The sequence below is a fragment of the Bison bison genome, unplaced genomic scaffold, assembly GCF_000754665.1.
Source record: "Bison bison bison isolate TAMUID 2011002044 unplaced genomic scaffold, Bison_UMD1.0 scf7180017864215, whole genome shotgun sequence".
Taxonomy (NCBI): domain Eukaryota; kingdom Metazoa; phylum Chordata; class Mammalia; order Artiodactyla; family Bovidae; genus Bison; species Bison bison.
In genome coordinates, this window is record NW_011494787.1 from 11953372 (window position 1) to 11977924 (window position 24553).

Genomic DNA, 24553 nt, shown 5'->3' on the forward strand with positions numbered 1-24553 from the left:
TAAAACCACTGATTTGCTTTCTGTCACCATATTTTTAAATATATTATAATTTTATATAAATAGAAGCATAAATTATTTTGTTTTCTTCCACTTAGCATAATGTTTTTGTGATTTATCTGTGTTATTAATAATATTTGTGACTTGTTCATTTTCATTTCTGCATAATATTCCATTATGTGGATATAAAAAAATGTGTTGTATCTATTAACCATTGATGGAAATGTGAGTTTTTTCCAGTTTGGGACTATAAAGAATAAATCTACTATTAGCATTCAAGTAAAAGTCCTTATGTAACATTTATTTGTATTTTCATGGGTAAATAAGAGCAGAATTTCTCAGTCATGTGATAAGTATATATTTATGAGACAGAATAAACTGTTTTATAAAGAGGTTATATCATTTTGCATTTCTCTGAGAATGTATGAGGGTTTTGGTTTTACCACCTACCTGTTGAAGTGCATAGTGTTGATCTTTTCAGTTTTATCTACTCTGATGGGTTCGGTGGTATCTAATTGTGGTTTTAATTTACGTATTCCTGGTATCTAATTATGGTTGGCATCTTTCAAGTGCTATTTTCACATTTGTGCATGTTGTTTAACATGTGAAACATCTGTTTATATCTTTTGCCTACTTTTTAAATCAAATTATCTTATTATTACTGGGAGTTCTGTGAATATTCTGAATAAGAAATGTATTTTCCACAATCATGTTTTCCTCAACCTTCTTGAATATCTGGAATATTTTCCAAAGCACTTTTAACATCCTTTTCTGCCAATTTTACCATCTATTTTACTTCTAGATATGTTTCTGTTGATTTATTTTTCCCCCTGGTTATCAGTCTTTTTCTTAATTCTTTATATGCCTACTATTAATACTTTTCATGTAGTTAACATTGTGAATTTTATATTTATGATGATATTTTATTGGATTCTTTTCAGTAGTTTTCTGGAAGAAAGTTACGTTACTTAGAATAATTGTTTTTGAGCTTGTTTAGGATGGATCCAGAAAAGCCTCTAGTTTATGGCTAATTTGTTCCCACTACTGAAGTGACACCCCTGTATCTGTTTTCCCATGTATTTGGACATCTCAGCCTTGGATGAGCTTTGCAAATTACTCGTTTTACCTTTTTTGGTAGTTTGCTCCCAAGCCTGGGGTAGTTTTATTTACATGGGTGCACAGATCAGTACCCAGACAAAATCTAAAGACAGCCATTCTATAAACCTCTGGTGTATTCTATCTGTGCTGCTCTCTTCTCTCTGGTATTTTGCCTTATAAATGCTCACTGCTTTTGCTGCATCAGACTCTGATTTCTGTCACCTCAGTTCAACAAGACTTCTGATCTGTCCTTTGAGCTTTGGTTTCCTGTGCTCTAGCCTGGGAAATTTCTCCATCTGCTAAGCTAGAACACTTAAACTAGAATGCCTAAAGTTTATTTTGTTATCCTTCTTTCATCTTACTCTATGTTTCCTGTTGACCAGTATGTGAAAACTGTTGTTCAATATATTTTGTCCAGTTTTCTAGTTAAGGTATAAGATTAAATTCAACATCCTTTCAAATAACCATTGCCTCACCTCCCCAAACCTAAGGTATAACTTTCTAGTATTGTTATTTTTAAATTAATTTATTTATTTAAAAATCAATTGGAGGTAGTATTCTTATTTTTAACTCAAAATAAAAATAATTATTTTTGTTGGTGTCATACATTCTAGTTGCTTTTTTTCTCAAAATTGCATTTGGGAATTCTTTTATACCTGTAGGCAGAGGAACTACATTTTAACATTAAAAATTTAAGAGATATTAATTCACTACAATATGTAATACTGTACATAAAGAAATATTAAGATCAATTCTACTTTGTGTGGAAAATTTCAAAGTACTTTAATAACATTTCTGATTTGATGCTCATAAAAGCTCTGAACTAGATAAATCTAACATTGTAATTCTCATTACAAAGTAAAGAAACTAAGGCCTGGCAATATTTATTAATTTTTCTCAGTCACATAATCTATAAATGATGAGATGGGATCTTCTGACTCTTATAATGCTTTTTCCAGTTTCCAGAGTCAGTCTTCCTGGAAGATGTAGAACTTTTGCTGTTTCATATAAACATCTAGTACGATAGAATTTTTCTTTTCACTTATTGTGAGAAAGGCAGTGAGGAGCAGTAGAAATAACTAGATTTACAGTAGCTGGTGACTCGTCCACAAGATTCAATCTAAGAAAATAACATGGAATTATTTAAAGTGAGGAAACAACATGCATAGAACTATTTTATATTTAATTTAGGAAGCAAAAAGCACAGATTTACAATTTTTCAGCTAGAAGTCGTGTTGTGAATGGAGAAAAAAAGAGTTTAGTATATGCCAACAGAGGAGCCTGGCAGGCTACAGTCCATGGGGTGGCAAAGAGTCAGACACGACTCAGCACAGCACAGTGGTTAAGGTGATCAAAATATCTGCTTAGGAGATCTTTAAGGGAGATTTAGTTAAGAAATTAATTCAAATAGTCTCTGTAGTTTAATAAATGGGACAAAATAAAGAACAAAAGATTGAGGATATTATTTAATTTTTATGAATGAAAATTCTCTCTCTTCATATCTACCATAGTATCAAAACCTTTGATATATGAAGTTAATCTTTATATAAAATTTTATGTTAAATATATACTCTATTTAATAAGAGAACTAATTTGGAACCCCAAAATTATGATTTTATTTGAAAAAGGCATCTAATTGCATACTTAAGTATCTGTAGCTATTAAAGTCTGACATTTCTTGACCTAGTTTCCCCTTCATAGCAGAAAGATTTTCTGCTTTTACAGAAGAATCACATAAAATCAAGTTATTAAAGAACAGGCTGAGTAATCACTACTTACATGAGAAAATATCTGAGAAAACATTATTGCAGGTCATTCCTGTTTTTTTGCAGTGGTCCTGGCTATTATACAAGGTTAACCTATCCTATCGGAGAAGGCAATGGCACCCCACTCCAGTACTCTTGCCTGGAAAATCCCATGGATGGAGGAGCCTAGTAGGCTGCAGTCCATGGGGTCGAAAAGAGTCGGACACGACTGAGCGACTTCACTTTCACTTTTCACTTTCCTGCATTGGAGAAGGAAATGGCAACCCACTCCAGTGTTCTTGCCTGGAGAATCCCAGGGATGGGGGAGCCTGGTGGCTGCCGTCTATGGGGTCACACAGAGTCGGACACGACTGAAGTGACTTAGCAGCAGCAGCAACCTATCCTATATAAAAGACACCATTTCCTTCATGACTACCAATCACTGCCTGACTTACCCAATCCTAAAGCATTACTTTCCAATAATCATATTTATTTTTTTAATTCAGAGACAAAATAATAATGGTTGGTGTGATACATTATAGTTGTATTTTTTTTTTTCTCTCAGAGTTGCATTTGGGAACTGCAATGGGTTGGCTGTGGTGGATTTTATACAGAAGACTGTACTGTTAAGCATGGGGACCATTGACCTGTATAGATCAAGTGACATATACCAACGACAACCACGGTCTCCTCGAAAAAACAAGCAGTTCATTGCAGGTAGGAGATAAAACAAGATGATTATGAACTTATTTAGTTCACCTGTTTTTTTTCCTTTAGATTTCTTGTCTTCTGTGATGCTATTCAAATGCACAGCAGTATAAAATCAGCATAATTTATAATGCCATGTAAGTAAAATTGGGCAGAAATATAGCAAGACTCTGAAAGGGTAAAGAAGTTGTTTAAACTTCAATTTGTTATTAATGTTAGGAAGCATCTCAATGTTCTTAAATTGAATTCCTAAGAAATAACAAAATAAGACACTATTGAATATAAAAATGCTAAGAAAATTAGTCTCTTTTGTTGAAAAAAACTACTTACAATGGTTGTGTGGGATAATTTTCTTCTAATATACTATAGCTTTAAAAATGTAACAGTTATTCACCCATTATAATTTTTTAAATTAGCTCCATTTTTTAGCTGTCATTTTTTCTTGTTGGATGGTGACTTTCTTGGAGGTATTTTCACAAATGCAGTAAATGTTAATTAACATTTTACAGTGCTATGAAAGATGATATTTTTCTTGACAGGACAATTATAAAGGAAAATATATAAAGTTATTAAACAAGCCAAAATACTTTCTACATGTAATATCAAACTTTGATATGCCAAGTTATGCAATGTTTTACTGAAATTTCAGTAAATATCCAAATAGTTGGCTTTGTAAACATTGCCAATATTTTGTATATTTTCTGTCCACTGACATAGTTTAGTTGGTAAAAAAAACTGGTTGAGCTAAATGGTTTGCAGCTAGACATGCGTCTACAGTATTACATATTACATTATACAGTTTCTAAAATCTTCTGTATTTTTAAAACAATCAGTTGAATATTGACACTTTTACTAAATATACCAAGCGAAGACTATTATAAAGTAAAAAAAAAAAAAAGTAAATGATTGTAGGTTTTATTTTTTAAATTGTAAGTGTGCCAAATTTAACATATGAAAGTGATAATAAGTGAAGTTTCCCTTGGGACTAATAAAAAATTACTTGATATACTGAAATTCTTTGTTAATCTTTCTTTTGTAAGCCTCAACCCTTTCCAGATTTATAGTCTAGACTCTTTTCAGGAGCACAAAAGTTCTCCTTCAGAATCTGGGTTTTGTTCTTAGGGATCATGCATGCACAATTTCTCTATTCTGCCTTTCTTTCAAAAGCCAGTAGTCGTAGGAGCAGAACCTGTCTAGTTTTATATTTCTAGCACTCCTTTCAGCAATATTTTGGAGTGCTAGAAATATAAAACTAGATAGGTTCTGCTCCTTTGACTACTGGCTTTTGAAAGAAAAGCATAATAGAGAAATTGTGCATGCATGTACCATGAGATTCCCTCATGACTGAGAAAGAGAAGGTTGATTTTTGAAAGTTTGTGTACTCTCTATAGATATTAGGGGAAAGTAAGCACTGTTTGTCTGCTGAAACACTAATTCAATCAGAAAAGCTGTGGATCTTAAGTGCGTATTTTGACAAGAGATAATTCAATTATCATTTAATTTAAACTTACTGAGCCTCAAAAATTATGATTGGAACTCAGAATTTTAATGATTCAAAAATTGGGAAAAACTGGGATGAAGTAAACTATGCTTGTATTTAGTTATATAATGAGTACTCACTTTGTTATTAAAAAAAAAAAACTAAACTCCTTAGGCTTTCTTGTTAATACTGAAAATTAAAGACAACCATTTTTATATTTATGACATAACATATAAATTATTTATAAGCTAAATAAGTTTACTATGTAAAATGCATGTAAGAGAAATGCCATTTATTTTTATAAGAGACTTGACTGAATAAAATTACTACAGCATACTCATCATTCATCTATCACCTCTTACTTTCTAATTAATTTATTTTTTTAATATCTCCTTTCTAATTTGATTACCTAAACTTGCTGCAATTTCTTCATCTTGGCTGTTCTAGATTCTGGTATGATATCACTTCCTTTCACTTTAGACTATTTTTCTCTCTTCCTTCTGCCTGCTGCTGATGCTGGTGTTCTGGCATGTTCCAAAGACAACTTTTGCATGCGTGGCCTGTCTAACTTTTATCCTGATTTAACGAAACGGATCCGTACTTCCTATCAGAGTAAGTTCTATAAAGCTTAGGCAAATAGCTTTTTTAAGTCATAATGCTTGAGTTAAATCCATACACCTGTGCTCAGTAATGTGTTTGTTAAAACACATTCAGCATGCATGCAAATTTTTGTTATGGAAATGCAACCTGATAATTTTAATAAAAATTACATAACCACTTCAAATAGTTACTGTCAAATACCTATTTACCCATATTCATTGTTTCAGTGTTTCTTTCAAATCATGCATACCATGTGTTGTTAGTCCACGAGCCATTGTCTTTTGTTTTGAGGAGGAAGAGCCATGGTGTCCTTGTAAATAATAAACCTGATAATCTAGTATCAATAATAATGGAATGGTTATTTTGGAAACTTTGTGCCTTTGGCTATTTTAGAAAATTATTGTAACCAGGGCCACAATATTTGCTTTTTCCAGTATAATTAGATTTCTTAGAGCCAAATATTTCCAATGTCTGATGCTTTGCATTCAAATAGAATATGCAAATAAACATTTATTTATTTATTTTAGGAGCCAAACACTGACATTGGGAAATTAAGGTTGTAAATAAAAGTCAGTAATGGTAACTCTTACTGTGGTAGCAAATGCAAATCTGAAAATGGTGGAGTCAGATATTCTTAAAAATGATGCAGAAAGAATGAAGAGTGAGAGTATGATTAGAGATGCAGATATTAGTGATGCTATGGGTGAATATTTATTGGTATGAAAAGATGTGTATATATGTTAATCTATGCTATGTTTGAGAACATTTGCTTAACAATACATATAAGATGATATCATGTTTGTATAAAATATACACATATGGATACACACACGTTTGTTGCTCTTATTCTGCATTTCTTCAGACCTCACCTCACCAGCTTGTAGATATTTAACAAAATTACATCACTTATAAAAATCTAAAACTTTGTGTTCCATTAACTAAAGGATGTTAGTACTATTGAAATCCTTTAAAATTTCTGGGGCCCAGAGGTGACTTATTTTTGCTCATAACTATTCCCTAGGTATTACTGGAACACAGCCAAACTCATTCATTTACGTATTGTCTGTGGCTGCTTCCAAGTTACAATGGCAGAGTTGAGTAGTTGCAACAGAAACCATTTGGCCCATGAGACTTAAATATTTACTGTCTTGCTCTTCACATGAAAAATTTGCTGACCTCTCTGCTATACTGTTCATTACCCATCCCCTGCCACCTAAAAGGGTCCAGCCAAAACTTTTCCTAAAAATAGTCTCTAGGTGGTTTAACATACATATTCAAACTTCAGAATCCTAGTCTAGCCTTCCCATGGTGGAATCCGCCTATTGTGTGTGTGTATATGTGAATGTATCCATCTGTACAGACGGAAGAAGTTTCTGGAACATGAGATTGTAAATTTTATAAATTTCTTTTAATATATTTTATTGTATTTCTATAATAAACATGTAATGCTTTTATAGTAAAAGAAATTGGATACTGAGAATAAGAAGCAGGCACTTAGTTAAACTATATGAAGTCTATAATATCAACCATGATATAAAGCTTAAATGTCATTTACCTTGATTACTTCAATAATCTTATGTTGTCTTCAGAATAAAAAAAAAAAAAGATTTTAAACCTTCCTTCAGGGTACTCTAAAATATAATTCCTATCTACATCTTCAAATGAATTTTCTACTCCACCTATAAAAACACTCCTTTTAAGTCAGTGTGTGGCTTTTACTACACTTATAAGTGGAACTCTCTGGAAACTTTCCTTAGATTTCACTCTCTTTAGTAAACCTTTCCTGCTACCATCAGAGTGCTTTGCACCATTTCCTTAATTTAAAATGTCTACAATGCCCACAGTGTACAGACTTGGACACAATAGATTCTGAACCACTTAACTGGTACTTAGGTTTGTTTGTGTTTTAATGCATACGCTCTACCTTTATAAGTGCACAAAGAGAACCTGAAGATCATATGTAAATTTCTTGTTATCCTCTTACACCAGCACAACTATGAGCTCAGTAAGTCAGTGATGATGGTAGTGGGATAGAGTCTGACCGGTGATGCTTTTCACTCACATGAACAACGGGAGACTTTTCAAATTTGATAAATGAGAGTAGACATGGCTTCTGTAGTTACTGGATTCACTGGAACTTAGAAAAGAAATCATAGTTTCTTCTAAACAAAGAATTAAAGTGTCAAGACATAAGAAAAATCAATCCTTAGAAGGCCATAAAGAGATGCTACATGTCTTCCGTGAAACTATGATTTGTAAATGAAATGAAATGCTTTGGAAAAAGCAGGAGACATAGGGTCAGAAGGTTTATATCAAGTTCTTTCTTTTCTTCTTACTGACTAGACATTACATTTATATCTTAAGCAAATAATTTAACTGCTCTGAGTTTCTTTTTTCTCATAAAGTAAAATCATAATCCCTACTTACCCTTTAGAGATTTTTGGAACTTTTCAAGATTAGTGTTTATAATAGCACTGCTATAAATATTAGACATTATTTTTCTATAATTATCGTCATAGAAGATGAAAGCCACACCACAGGTTACATAACTTTTGCAGAATACAACAAATTTATGGAAGATTTAGGGCTAACATCCAGTCAGCTGCTTCATTGCCTAGTGCTTTTTACTTTTTACTTGTGATAATGACAAATTTTGCTAGTTGAAAATTGCTAATAATACCATTTGAACCAAAGGAGTAAAAAGTATGCTTAGGGTAGAACATTATCAGAAACTGTGCTTATGCATCAGTTTCTAGTTATGCAATGAGGGAATCCATTGGAAAGTTTCAATCCTATGTAGATATTTTCTTTCTTTCACTGCATAGTTTTTTCAGAGTATGGGGAGTCATAACAGATCCTGGATACACAAATCAGAAGCATAAAGAAAAATTGGAGAAAAGGGGGGAAGATAATAGAGGAGAATTAGAAAAGAGAGTCAAATATTTTTAAAAAATGATTGGAGAAAGTCAGGAAAGAAGGAAGAGTAAAACAAAGAATAAGAGGAATGCCTCAAAGAACAAATAAATGGGAAAAGTCCATTCATTTAAAGAATATTTATTAAGCATCATCTGTGTCAAATATTTTTTGGTACTAGATATTTAATGAATAAAATAATTATGGTCTCTTCCCTCAATTTATAAGATAAAACATACAAAGAAATTTCTAGACATACAATTATAGTTGAAAAAAGATAATGCTGTCAAAGAAAAAAAATGGAAAAGGAGCTGATTTTTGAATGTGTTGTCAGTGAAGGCCTATCTGAGGAAGAAGCATTTAAGTGAATCCTTACAAGAAGGAATAAGACAAAGCTTTGAACTTACAGTTCTGAACAAGATAGAATAACAGGGACAAGGTTTAACATCCTTCCCCAAACACACAAACATAAACAGCCATGATGAATGAAACTGTGGTTTTCAAGACATGGAACATCAGGCAATGAAAACCAGTAATTTCTGGCAGATGAGAAACAAAAGAAGTGAACTCTATAACCGTACCTGTTTACTGCCCTGAGAGAGTTTCTAGATTGCAGCAAAGGGACAAAGGGGAAACCCAAGAGGAAACCAGCTCCCTATGTCGAGAAGATGGGGATGAGAAACCAGGGAAACCAAAGCAGCTCCAGCACATAAGGAGAGGATCCCAGAGATCTACAGTTCCCTCCTTGAACAAAGTACCATACATATTCTGTAGCTATCCTGGGACAAGAACCATCTGAAAGGACTAAAGGAAATGGTACCCAACACTCAAACAATGGAAATAGTATCTATTTTTTACCACCAGGCAGACTAGAAAAATATCAATGTAATTCATATCCACTTCTAATTAACATTGTACTGGGGATTCTAGCCAGTATAGTCAGGCAAGAAAAATAAAAGTTATCCGGAATGGAAAAGAAGTTAAATCATCTTTTTTCATAGACAACATGATCATCTATGAAGAAAATCTAATAAAGTCTACAAAAAAGCTACTAGAACTAATAAGTGAATTTAACAAAGTACAGGATATAAGGTTGATATACAAAAAATCAATTTTATTTCTGTCAACCTGTAACATTTAGTCATAAATTAAACAACAAATGTGAAAGACTCATGCATTGAAAACCAGAAAACATTTCTGAAAGAAGTTAAAGACCTAAAAAAATGAAGAATTACATGTATCAATATTATTAAGATATCGGTTCTCTCCCAATTGATCTGTAGTTCAGTATAGTCCCAATAAATATCCTGTAGACTTTTTAATAGAAATTGACAAACTGATTCTAAAGCCCATATAGAAATGCAAAGGATTTAGAGTAGCCAAAGAATATTATTCTTTAAAAAGAATGATCTTGAAGAACCACCACCACCTAATCAAGACTTTTTTAAAAATTAGTGTTACAGTAGGGGAAGGAGAGAGGGGGACGGATTGCGAAAGTAGCATTGATATACGCTACATGATATATATGTATACACTACCATGTGTAAAATAAATAGTTTGTGGGAAGTTGCTATGTAACACAGGGAGCTCAGCCCAATGCTTTTGATGACCTAGAGGGGTGGAATGGGGTGTGGGGTGGGAGGGAGGTTCAAGAGAGAGGGGATATATGTATACATAGGGCTGAATTCATGTTGTTGTATGGCAGAAACCAACACAACAATGTAAGGCAATTATCCTCCAATAAAAAATAAATTTCAACATAAATAAAAAATAAATTTCAACATAAATAAAATTAGTGTTACTGAGTCAGGTTGGTATTGATCCAAAGACAAATATGTCAGTGGAACTCAACAGAGACTCCAGAGATACACCTACACATATAAGAACGCTGATCTTTCTACAAAGGTGCAAAGGCAGTTACGTAGAGAAAGAATAGTCTTTTCTATTAACTGTATTTAAACAACTGAATATCCTTTTGTAAAAAAAAAAAATTATTTTGATTCATACTTTGTACTAAATTTTAATGATTTACAGTGGTTAATAAGCTTTGATATAAAACTTAAAACCATAAATCTAGGGGAAAAGGAGAAAATTTTGTGAACTTAGGCAAAAATGTTTTAGAGAATATACCAATGTCATGTTTCATAAAGGAACAAACATACATATAAATCAGATTTCTTCAAAAGTAAACATTTTTGCCCTTTAAAAGACACTTCTGAGAATGAAAAGTTAAATCATATACTAGGAGAAAATATTTGCAAAGTGTATATCTGATTAAGGACTTGTATCTAGAATTTATTTTTTATTTTCTAAAAACTCAATAATAAGAAAGCAAGCAACCCAATAAAAATGTGAGTCAAAGATTTGAATAAATAATTCACAAATGAAAATAGTGATTAAAAAATAAGCATATAAAAGATTCTGAACATTCATTGTTAAGAAAATCAAAACAAAATAAGATAATAATACATTATAGTGGCTAAAATTACAAAGAGTGGTCATACCAAGAACTGGCAAGAATGCAAAGGAAATATAAAACTACTGGTGCGAATGTACAATGGTATAAAACCATTTGGCAGGTTCTTAAAGATTTAAACATATACTTAATATGACCTAGCCAGTTTATATACATGTAGTTATCATAGTTACCCTCAATAAATGAAAGCATGTATCCATACAAAGACATTCACAGCAACCAGAAGATTCAAACATCTTTAGTAGTCAAAAACTGAAATATCTAAAGTCTCCGTCGAAAGTTCAGTGAATAAGCAAACCTCATGTATATGTTCAGTAGTTTACTATGCAGCAGTAAAAAGTCATGCACTACTGATATGTGCTATACCATGGATGAACCTCAAAATAATTACATGGAGTAAGAGAAAACAGATAAAAAGGGCACATATTGTATGATTCCATTTATATAAAAAATCCTAGGAAATGAAAACTAATGCAGAGTGACAGAAAGCAGATCCACAGTTGCCTGGGGATAGAGAAGGGTCTGGAAGGGAGGGTTATAAAAGGACACAAAGAAATTCTTGGACATGATGGATACATTTATTATCTTGATTGTTAAGATTTATCAAATTAAATACTTTGTAAATAGGCCGATTAAACCTCAAAGAGTTATTAAAAAAAAAAAAAGAGCTGGTCACATGAAAGGCAGAGAGCAGTATGTTCCAGGCAGAGTGGAGAGCTTGTAAGAAGGTTCTAAAGTGGTTAAGGACTTTATCTTCTAGAAATAGAAAGAAGGTCAAGGAGTCTGGGGATGTAGTGATTGACAGGAAAAGTGGGTTAATATTTTGATGTCTAGATGAACAGGGACAAGATCATACAAATTTCTGAAGCAGTTATGAGAAAACAGTTTTATTTTGAGCAAGGAAATGATAGGCTTTGATTTATATCTTAAAAATATTACCCACACTGCTGAATGAAAAAAACCCTGTGAGGCCAAAAAAGAATGAAAGCAAATATACCAGTTGGAAGGCCAATATTATACTCCAGGCAAGAAATGAAGGTAACTTTGACTAGGGTGATAGCAGTGTTGTTGGAGGAAAACGCAGAGCTACTAACTGCAGTTTAATTTGGGATATCAGAAAGTACAATAAAAGATTATTTCCCAAATCTGGGCTTGAGCCAATGACTGTATCATGATATTATTTACAAAGATGAAGAAGCTAGGGTTAGTGCATGGCATGGTGGTAGGGACTAAAGAGTTGAGTTTTAGACTTGCTAAACTTTGATATACCTGTTATGAAGTGAAGATGACAAGTGGACAGGTAAACAAATCAAATTACATACATATACAAATTTAGTATGTAATGGTAGTTATGGAGGAAGTAGAAGAAGGGAAGTGAGGGTTTGTGAACAAAGACATCAGGAATTACATTTAATTTCCAAAGGAAGAAGAGTAGCTGGCAGAGAAGACTTACCAGAGAGAAGAGAAGAAATGAGGAGACTATTGAAGAAACCATAATAAAGGGGGATGTTTCAAGAAGTGGTCAGCCACATCAAATGATATAGTAGGGTTAAGTTCAGAAAAGTGATTAGTGAGTGTTGTGCTGTGAAGGTTATTAGTGACCCTTTACAAAGTAGTTTTGGAAAAGTATTGGGATAGAAACCACAATTATTTTAGACTAAGGAGTGGCAATGAGCACAAGTAAATAACTCTTTCAAGATGTTTGGTTATGAAGGGGTGCCAAAAACAGGTCAGTACTTGCATAGGAAGAAAGTGTTAAGAGGAGGATATTTTTCATTTTAGATAAAGAGCATATTTTTAAGTTGATGTGACTATTGAATGATCCACAAAGCAGCAGCAAAATCCCTCAGAAAAGTGAGAGGGGAGGATATTAGAGCATATGTACAAAAATTAGTATCCAAGAGTAAGCTTTCTCTATTGTAATAGAGAGGTACATAAAAGGAAAAAGCTATAGAATCAGAGGGTATAATTTGTAATCACACAAATTACAAAATGTATGATTTGGTTGAGAAATTAAACAAGTGATTTTTGCATCTCTGTTTTTCAGTTTTGTATTTTGATGGGTTTCCTTTCTTTTTGAAATCAGTTTTACAGAGTGTTTTCTTACTCCAGACTTTGTATTGAAAAGCACACTGGTCTGTAATTAGTAGGTAAAATATAAGGTTCCATCTTTGAATTCTATGAACAAAGAATAAAAAAGATATGAGATATGTTACTTAATAATAGATGTGAGTTTTCTAGAGTTTAACAGTCATCTTGTGTAAGTCAAACAAATAAAACAGCTAATATAATTTAGAGCAGTGGTTCTCAACTCAGTATGATTTTGTCCCCCAGGGGACATATGGCAATGTCTGGAAACATTTTTGGTTGTTACGACTTGGGGAAGGAGTGCTCTACTGGCATCTAGTGGGTAAAAGTAGAAAATTCATGCAGTCTCAAAGTGCTTGCATTCAGGGGTTATTATAGAATCTGACCCAAGCTGAATTAAACTATCTGAAACTGCATCTCAACTCTCTTTCTCCACAAATACTGGGAATATTAGGAATCAGCCCGTTAAAAAAGTGAATAGGAAAGTTTGAAGGTTGGATTGAGGAGCAAAGATTTTGAAGGGAAACTGAATCTAATTAAAGCTGCAGGCCAGCCACAGCTTAGCTCAATACTTTCTAGAATCCGAATGATTAGCACTTCACTTGAGCAGTCTGACAAAGGATAAAAATTTGTAAGCCTGTAAAAAACTTAAGCAACTCTCCTAACAAAATTGACCTGACATAAATAGACACCTGCATATTAATGAAAATACACTTTTTTTTTTTTTTGCAACGTGGAACATTCACAAATATGGACTGTCATGAAACAATAACAAATTAACATCAAGCACAGTGTGTTCTCTAATCATAAAAGAAATTAAATTAGAAACCAATAGCAGAAATATGTCTTAAAATCTCCAAATATTTGAAAATTAAGAATAGCTCATGTCTTGAAGAAATCATTAGGGATTTTTTAAAATTATTTTTTAACTTAGTGAAAGTATAAACACAAAATACCAAAATTTGTGATACTGCGATGTTGCTAAAGTAGTACCTAATGGAAAATTTAGAACACTAGAAGCTTAAATTAGAAAAAAGGGTCTCAAATCAATAATCTAAAAAAATCTTCTTAGTTAAAACACTGAAAAAGAATAGTGTAACCCAAAGTAAACAAAGGAAAGAAATTAAATCAGTGAAAGAGTGAAATGAAATCAGTGAAATAGAGGGCAAAAGATAGAGTAGATCAACAATCCCACAAGATAATTCTTAAAAAAAAAAATTACTATGATCTATAAAACCCTAGTAAGACTGATCAAGAAAGAATAAAAGCATAATAACCAAATGTAGATGAAATTAAGAGATTTCTTGAAAGGAAAAAAATTATAAAAAGCGACAAATTTTTAAAAGTGACACATTGGAAAATATAAATAGACTCATGTTTTTTTAACATTTTCTTCTATTCAGTTAAATATTCACAGCAAAGAAAACTGCAGGCCTCACTGACTAATTCAAACATTTAAGAAAGAAATAACCCATACTTTATGCAAACAATTTGAGAACTAGAAAAAAAGAGAATTCTTCCCAGTAGGTTATGAGGCCAGCACAATGTTGAAAATCTGACAAAAATAGTAACTTAAGGGAAAGTACAGACCAGTCTCACTTATGAACATAGATGCAAAAGTGATAAATAATATATTAGCAAATGGAAGACAGATGTCTGTAACAAAGATGAAATATAACAGGTGGATTTCTACCAAGAATATGTTTAATATTTGAAAATCAATGCAAAACATCCAATTAACATAACAAAGGAAAAATATGTAATTACCTCAATACATGCAAAAAACTCATAATTTAACTTATTTATGATAAAAATCCTCAGAAAATTAGGAATAGAAAAATATATCCTAAATTGAATAAAACCCATCTCTGAAAAATTTACTAACATAATTATGAAATAATATTAAAATATTGAATGTTTTTCTACTAGAACTGGTTATAAGGGACTGATGTCCACTCTCATTATCTTTGTTCAACATTGTGCTTGATTTAAGTAGGGGCAAAAAGCAAGCTAAAAAGTAATTTGTATAAAGATCAGAAGGAAAACACTAAAACTCTTTATTTGCCAGTAGTATTGTGGTATATGTAGGAAACCCAAAAGAATAAACAAAAAAGCTGTAAAAACAATTATGAATTTTGCAACATCAAAGAATACAAGTCAGTATACAAAAATCAACTATATCCCTATATAATAGCAGTAAACAATTGAGAAATGCTTTTTTTCTTTGAGAAATATTCTTAAAACTATCCTATACAGGATAGATTTTTCAGATACCAACCTGAGAAGCACCAGGGATACATTCTACAGAGAGAAAGCATAACTGGTAAAACCTGTTTTTAAAAAACCAATCACTTAGTCTCTGGTAATTGTCCTAAGAGGATGCAGAAAATGAAAAAGCATTGATTCAAGAAACTATATTGAAACTTGGTTTAAAAAGTGAGAGTTTGTAGACCTGAGGCACAACTTGCACTGTACCTCTCCTGCCTTCAAGTTGCCAGCATTTCCTGCTCTAACTCAAAGTTGAAAAGTCCAAATTCCTGCTGAGTGTGGTCAAGAGGTCAGAGGCTCCCTTCCCCTGCCAGTCCCAAACTAATAGGACAGAAGTTCTACTCCAGGTATGACAAGTCAAAAATGCTGATGTTCTGACTGTTCTCACACCAGCATGCTCATAAGGCAGAAGTTTCATGCCAAAAAAAAAGTCAAATAAAATCAGAGGTTACCACCTCTACCCCAGCCTAGAGACTTAGAGGTTTTGCTCAGGGGATGAGATAGTCTATAAGAACTGCGAATTCTGATGCTCTCTTCAAGCGAACTAGCTCAATTTAAAACAATTTGAGAAATTCAAGCATAAAAATGCCCTCAAAACTGATGAAGTATTTGATAGAAATAAAATAAGAGGAAGGTAGTTCTTCCTAAGAGTAACCAGCTAGAACATAGTCAGCTGGTTCACTGGAGAGAACCTAGAAAAGAGATAGCTAAGACAACTTCTCCTGAGGTTTGAATAAACCTCCAAGAATGGCTTCAAATATGACCCCTGTCCAAATTTAATGTTGGAATAATATTTGGGCCAGGGTGTTCTCTAAAATAGCAGAGTAATCACTTGGCTGTAATTGTGATACCTAATAGCTAGAAGTGATATCAACAAAGGCAGACAGCCTTCCAGAGAGACCAGGGAAAGCATCAAAGAGAGCCCTGCTGAAAAAAACCACTGCTGTTTCAGAGTGACTGTGTACACTGAAGGCTGCACCTTCTGAGGACAATATCAAAGCCTTCACAAGGTAAGGAAAGTAAATTTCACTAAAGTAGTCTAGCCAGATTACTAAACAAATAAGCAAATAACAATAAAAACCAGAAATGGGGAGTGAAATCAGTAATCAGCATCCAGAATTGCTATATTGCCTAAAATGTTCAGCTGCCACTGCTGCTGCTGCTAAGTCGCTTCAGTCTTGTCCGACTCTGTGTGACCCCATAGACGGCAGCCCACCAGGCCTTGCCGTCCCTGGGATTCTCCAGGCAAGAATACTGGAGTGGGTTGCCATTTCCTCCTCCAATGCATAAAAGTGAAAAGTGAAAGTGAAGTCGCTCAGTTGTGTCCGACTCTTAGAGACCCCATGGACTGCAGCCTACCAGGCTCCTCCATCCATGGGATTTTCCAGGCAAGAGTACTGGAGTGGGTTGCCATGTCCAGCTAACAAAATATTATATGAGACTTGCAAAGAAATAGGAAAGTGTTACCTATTCACAGGAAAAAGCAAGGAAACAGACACTGCCTCTGAGAGGGCCCAGATGTTGAATTTAACAAAGATCTCACAGCAACTTTAAAAAATGTTTAAAGAACTATAGAAGGAAGGGAAACTATGATGATAATGCCCCATCAAATAGATAATACCAACAAAACATGGAAGTTATATAACATAGCAAATAGATCTTAGACCATACATAATAATTAACTCAAAATGGATAAAAGACTTAAATGTAAGATCTGAAACCATAAAACTACAAGAAAACATAAGTGGTAAACTCTGTGACATGGGTATTGGCAGTGATTTTTTTTTGACCCCAAAACCAAAGAAAATGTAATAAAAAATAAACAAGTGGGATTACATAAAAAAAAAAAAAAAACAACGAAATGCCTATTCTTTTGAAATTCTTCCCAAAAAATTAGAGGAAGGAACACTCCCAACCTCTTTTTATGAGGCCACTATCACCCTGATACCAAAACCAGACTAAGATACCACCAAAAAAGAATATTAGATGCCAATAACACTGATGAACACAGATGCAAAAATCCTCCACTAAATACTAGCAAACTGAATCCAACAATATGTTAAAAGAATCATATACCATGATCCAGTGGGGTTTATCACAGGGATGCAAGGCTGTTTCAATATCCAAAAATAAATCAGTGTTATACCATATTAACAAATTGAAGAATAAAAACCATATGATCATCTCAATAGATGCAGAAAAAGCTTTCGATAAAATTCAATACCCGTTTAAGATAAAAACTCTGCAGAAAATGGGGATAGAAGGAACATACCTCAACACAATAAAGGCCATCACTGACCTGCAGATAACATCATACTCAGTGGTGAAAAGCTGAAAGCATTCCCTCTAACATCAGGTATCAGGCAAGGATGTCCACTGTCATTTTTATTCAGCATAGTTTTAGAAGTCCTAGCAACAGCAATCAGAGAAAAAATAAAAGGAATCCAAATTGGAAAAAAGAAGTAAAACTGTCACTGTTTGCAGATGATTTGATACTATACATATAAAAATCCTAAAGATGTTACCAGAAAACTACTAGATCTCATAAATGAATGTGGTAAATAAATTTGGTTGCAAGATTAAAATTAATACACAGAAATCACTTGCATACAGTTACAATGAGACATCAGAAAGAAAAATTAAGGAAACAATCCCATTTACCATCTCATCAAAAAAGAATAAAATAACTAGGAATAAATTTACCTAAGGAAGCAAAAGACTTGTACTCTGAAAACTGTAAGATGCTAATGAAAGTAAAGACAACACAAATGCTGTTTGATTGGAAGAATAAATACTGTCAAAATGACTATACTACAGATTCAGTGCAATCCCTATCAAATTACTAATGACTTTTTTTGAATAACTGGAACAAAAAAGTCTACAGTTTGTGTGGAAATACAAAAGACCATGGATAGCCAAAGGAATTCTAGGTAAGAAAAATGGAGTTGGAAGAATCAGGCTCCCTGATTTCAGATAATACTACAAATATTCAGTAATCAAAGCAGTATGGTACTGGCACAAAACCAGAAATATAGATTAATGGAACAGGACAGAAAGACAAGCAATAAACCATATACCCCTGGTCACTAATCTATGACAAAGGAAGCAAGAATATACAATGGAGAAAAGGTCGTTTCTTCAGTAAGTGCTGCTGGGAAAACTGGATAGCTACATATAAATGAATAAAATTAGAACACTCCCTAACACTCTATGGGCTTTCCTGGTGGGTTCAGTGGTAAAGAATTCACCTGCCAATGAAGGAGACGTGGGTCAGGAAGATCCCCTGAAGGAGGAAATGGCAACCCACTTCAATATTCTTGCCTGGGAAATCCCATGGATGGAGGAGCCTGGCAGGCTACAATCCATGGGGTTGCAAAAGAGTTGGACGTGATTTAGTGACTAAACTACAATACCATACACAAAAACTCAAAATGGATTAAAGACCTAAATGTAAGGCCGATACTATAAAAGTCTTTCAGGAAAACAGGACGAACACTCCTTGACATAAATCATAGCAAGATCTTTTTCAATTCACCTCTTAGAATAATGAAAAAACAAAAAACAAATGGGACTTTAATTAATCTTAAAAGCTTTTGCACAGCAAACTATAAGTGAAACAAAAAGATAACCCTCAGAATGGGAGAATATATCTGCAAACAAAGCAACCAACAAGGGATTTATCTTCAAAGTATACAAACAGCACATGAATCTCAATATTAAAAACAAAACAATCAAAAAATGGGCAGAGGGCTTCCCTGGTGGTCCAGTGGTTAAGAATCCACCTGCCAATGCAGCAGACATGGGTTCAGTCCCTGGTCAGGGAATGTCCCACATGCCATGAGGCAATTAAGTCTGTGGGCCAAAACTACTGAAGGCTGTGTGCCCGAGAGCCCATGCTCCTCAGCAAGAGAAGCCACCGTGATCAGAAGCCTGCATTCTGTAATGAAGAGTAGACCCCACTCGCCACAATTAGAGAAGGCCCTCATGCAGTAACAAAGGCTGAATACAGGCAAAAAGCAAGTAAATAAATAATTTTTTTAAAAAAATATAAAAACTGGCAAAAGATCTAAACAGACATTTCTCCAGAGAAGACACACAGATGGCTAAAAAGCACATGAAATGATGCTCAACATCACTAATAATCAGAGAAATGCACATCAAAACCACAATGAAGTTACCTTAACATTAGTCAGAATGGCCATCATCAAATATCTACAAACAATAAATGCTGAAGAGGGTGTGGAGAAAAAGAATCCTCCTACACTGTTGATAGGAGTGCATACTGATACAGCTACTACAGAGAACAGTATGAAAGTTCCTTCAAAAACGAAAATAGAACTATTATATGATCTAGTAATCCCACTTCTGGGCATATATCCTGGAAAACCATTATTAGAAAAGATAAAGATACATGCACCCCAGTGTTCACAGCAGCACTGTTTACAATAGCCAAGACATGAAAGCAATGTAAGTGTCCATCGACAGATAAATACATAAAGAAGATGTGGTACATACATACAAGGGAATGTTAGTCATAAAGTGAAGTGAAAGTCCCTCAGTCGTGTCTGACTGTTTGCAACCCCATGGACTATACATGGAATTCTCCAGGCCAGAATACTGGAGTGGGTAGCCTTTCCCTTCTCCAGGAGATCTTCCCAACCCAGGGATCGAACTCAGGTCTCCCGCATTGCAGGTGGATTCTTTACCAGCTGCGCCATAAGGCAAGCCCTTAACTCAACCATAAAGAAGAACGAAATAATGCCATTGCAGCAACATGGACGGACCTAGAGATTATCATACTAAGTGAAGTCAGACAAAGATAAATAACATATATTACTCATATGTGGAATCAACAGTAAATGTTATATAAATGAACTTATTTACAAAGCAGAAACAGACTTATAGATATTAAAAACAAATTTATGGTTACCAAAGGGGAAATGAGTGTGTATGGGAGTGGGTGAGATAAATCAGGACCTTGAAATTAGCATACACATACAGTATACAAAATAGATAACATAGAAGGATCTACTGTATAGCACAGGCAACTCTACTAAATATTCTGTGATAACCTATATGAGAAAAGAATCTGAAAAAAATTAATATGTGGATGTACAAACAAATCATTTTGCTATGTAACTAATCACTTTGCTGTGGAACTAACACACAAAATTTAAAATCAACTATACTTCAATAAATTTTTAAAAAGAAAAGGTGCATCATCAGGGAAATGCAAATTAAAACTACAATGAGAAATTACTTTGGAGCTCTTAGAGTGGCTATTATAAAAAATACAGGAAATAACAAATATTGACAAGGACATGGATAAAAGGGAACTTTTGCACTGTTGGTGGGAAAGAAATTGGTTCGAGCACTGTGATAAACAGTATGGAAGTTTATCAAAAAATTAGAAATGGAACTACTATATGATCTAGCAATTCCACTTCTGAGTATGTATCCAAAGAAAATGAAAACACTGAAAAAGATACATGCACCCTCATGCTTATTGCAGCATTATTTAAAATAGCTAAGATACAGAAACAACTTAAGTGATCATTGATGATGAATGGATAAAGACAATATGCAATGGAATATTAATTCAGCCATAAAAAAAGGAAATCTTACCTTTGTGAAAACATGAGTGGCTCTTGAGGCCAATATGCTAAGTGAATTATGTCAAACAGAGAAAAACAAATGCTGTATATTACATATATGTGGAACCTAAAAACAAAACCTGCAAAAAAATAAGCTGATATATACAGAGAACATATTGGTGGTTGTCAGAGGAGTGAGCAAGAGGAGATGAGGTGATAGGGTTCTGGAAAAAGAACCAAATGGAAATTCTAGTGTTGCAAAGTATAATAAATGAGAGAAAAATTCAGTAGAGGAACTCAATAGTAGATTGAACTAGCAGAAATAAGAATCAGCAAATTGGAAGGTAGGTTGATAGAAATTATGCATTCTTAAGAACAGAGAAAAATGCAGAAAATTAACTTTAGAGAAGTATGGGACACTTAAATGCACCAATATGTCCATAATAAAGTAGTAGAATAAGGGAAGAGAGAAAAAGAACATGAAAACTTCCAGAATTTGAAGAAGTCCAGGTAGGATAAAAGCAAAGATACCACACTGATGCATATCATAGTAAAAATGCTGGAAAACTAGAAAATGTTAAAAAAAAATAACAGAAAAATGACTTATCACGTATGACTCAAAAAATAGGACAGACACAGGGGAAGCCAGAAGACTTTAGGATGAGATTTTCAAAGTGCTAAAAGGAAAAAAATATATATAAAGATTCTTATCACCAGCAAAACCACATTAAAAAATGTAGGTTAAATAAAGGTATTCCCAGAAAGGCTTATGGCCAAAATATTTACTTATAATTCCACTAATGCTATTAGCTATATTATTTGTATTTTGACTGCTTTACAAGATTATTGCTTATTATTAAAAAAAAAAAAAAAGTATTCCCAGATAAACAAAAACAGAATTTTCTTCTAGCAGAGAAAGTGAAATCGCTCAGTCATGTCTGACTCTTAGCGACCCCATGGACTGTAGCCTACCAGGCTCCTCCCTCCATGGGATTCTCCAGGCAAGAGTACTGGAGTGGGTTGCCATTTCCTTCTCCAGGGGATCATCCCGACCCAGGGATCAAACCCAGATCTCCCGTATTCCAGGCAGATGCTTTAACCTCTGAGCCATTTTTCTTCTAGCAAAAGCCATCCTCAGAGAATTACTGAGGGAGATCTTCAGGCTGAAAGAAAGTGACCCAAATGGTAATTTAAATCTAGACAAAGAGACAACACTGTTATGGTAGTTATAAACTAATAGAGTAAGTGTGTATGTCTTCTCTTAACTGATTTAAAAAGCAATTTCTGAAACAATATGTATAAAATTGTATTGGTAGGCCAATAATATATAGAAATGTAATATGTTTTCCAGTAACACAAAGAAGGTGGTGGGAGCAAAGTTGTATTGATATCTGAGTAAGTAGATGATGGCTCTACCAGAACAAATGAAGAAAGCCACAATGGTAAATCAGAAGGTTAATATACAAACTTATAAATATATGTATGTTCTCTTCTCTTGACTTTTATAAAAAATAAAATTATATAAAGCAATAATTATAGCAATATGTTGTTGGGGTTTGTAATACATACGGATATAATATGTATACCAGTAATAGCATATAAAAGAGGAAGAAGAAATGGTGCTACAAGAATAACGTTTCTATATCTACTGGAATTTAGTATACATCAGAAATAGATTCTTACAAGATGTATATGTTAAATCTCAGAATAACCACTAAGAGCTCCAAAAATATAGGGTACAATTTATCACTTTACTATCTAAATATCACTTAAGTATTTACTTAAATACAAGCAAAGCAATAAGGAAGAATTAGAATAGAAATACATGAGTTATGCAGGAAACCTAAAATGACACATGTAACCCTGTATCAGTAATAACATTTAATGTGGATAGATAATAATAATAAAAAAATCAAAAGACAGATTGTTGAGCTGAATTTTTAAATAAATCAAGATCCAATTCCATGCTGTCTGAAGGTGACACCAAAAGATACAAATGGGAAAAGTAAAAGGATAGAAAAATATCAGACAAACAGCAAACATTAAAAAAAAAAAAACTGGAATAGCTCTACTAATATCAGACAAAAAGATTTTGAATAAAAAATTTTTATTAAAAAGGGACATTTAAAGTGATAAAAATGGTCAGTATATCAAGAAGATGTAACAAACCTAACAACTAGCTTCCCTAACAGCTCAGTTGGTAAACAATCCACCTGCAATGCAGGAGATGCCAGTTCTATTCCTGGGTTGGGCTACCCACTCCAGTATTCATGGGCTTCCCTTGTGGCTCAGCTGGTAAAGAATCTGCCTGCAATGCAGGAGACCTGGGTTCAATCCCTGGGTTGGGAAGATCCTCTGAAGAAGGGAAAGGCTACCCACTCCAGTATTCTGGCCTGGAGAATTCCATGGACTATACAGTCCATGGGGTCACAAAGAGTCGGACACAACTGAGCGACTTTCACTTCACTTCACTTCAGATACCTAACAATAGAGTTACAAAGTATTTGAAGCAATATCTGACAGACTCAAAGGGAGAAACAGACAATTCAACAATTACTGGATATTTTTTTTTTCTTTTAAAACTATGATAGTTTTTTAATTTAAAAATTTCTTTTTTTTTTTTTTAAATTTTTTATTCCTTTATTTCTCATGTGTTCCCCATCCTGAACCCTCCTCCCTCCTCCCTCCCCATACCATCCCTCTGGGTCGTCCCAGTGCACCAGCCCCAAGCATCCAGCATCGTGCATTGAACCTGGACTGGCATCTCGTTTCATACATGACATTTCACATGTTTCAATGCCATTCTCCCAAATCTTCCCACCCTCTCCCTCTCCCACAGAGTCCATAATCCTGTTCTATACATCAGTGTCTCTTTTGCTGTCTCGTATACAGGGTTATCGTTACCATCTTTCTAAATTCCATATATATGCGTTAGTATACTGTATTGGTGTTTGTCCTTCTGGCTTACTTCACTCTGTATAATAGGCTCCAGTTTCATCCACCTCATTAGAACTGATTCAAATGTATTCTTTTTAATGGCTGAGTAATACTCCATTGTGTATATGTACCACAGCTTTCTTATCCATTCATCTGCTGATGGACATCTAGGTTGCTTCCATGTCCAGGCTATTATAAACAGTGCTGCGATGAACACTGGAGTACACGTGTCTCTTTCCCTCCTGGTTTCCTCAGTGTGTATGCCCAGCAGTGGGATTGCTGGATCATAAGGCAGTTCTATTTCCAGTTTTTTAAGGAATCTCCACACTGTTCTCCATAGTGGCTGTACTAGTTTGCATTCCCACCAACAGTATAAGAGGGTTCCCTTTTCTCCACACCCTCTCCAGCATTTATTATTTGTAGACTTTTGGATCGCAGCCATTCTGACTGGTGTGAAATGGTACCTCATAGTGGTTTTGATTTGCATTTCTCTGATAATGAGTGATGTTGAGCATCTTTTCATGTGTTTGTTAGCCATCTGTATGTCTTCTTTGGAGAAATGTCTATTTAGATCTTTGGCCCATTTTTTGATTGGGTCATTTATTTTTCTGGAGTTGAGCTGTAGGAGTTGCTTGTATATTTTTGAGAT

General features: G+C 33.9%; 1 protein-coding gene across 6 annotated transcripts in view; it reads left to right on the plus strand.

Moving 5' to 3' along the window:
* STXBP5L (syntaxin binding protein 5-like) overlaps nucleotides 1–24553 on the plus strand; it is a 335496-nt gene that overhangs the window by 221242 nt on the left and 89701 nt on the right. For all 6 annotated transcript variants that reach the window (XM_010845396.1, XM_010845399.1, XM_010845394.1 and 3 more), the window contains exon 19: nucleotides 3406–3557. In XM_010845396.1, the coding sequence (XP_010843698.1) occupies nucleotides 3406–3557 (152 nt within the window). The remainder of the gene's footprint in view (nucleotides 1–3405; nucleotides 3558–24553) is intronic.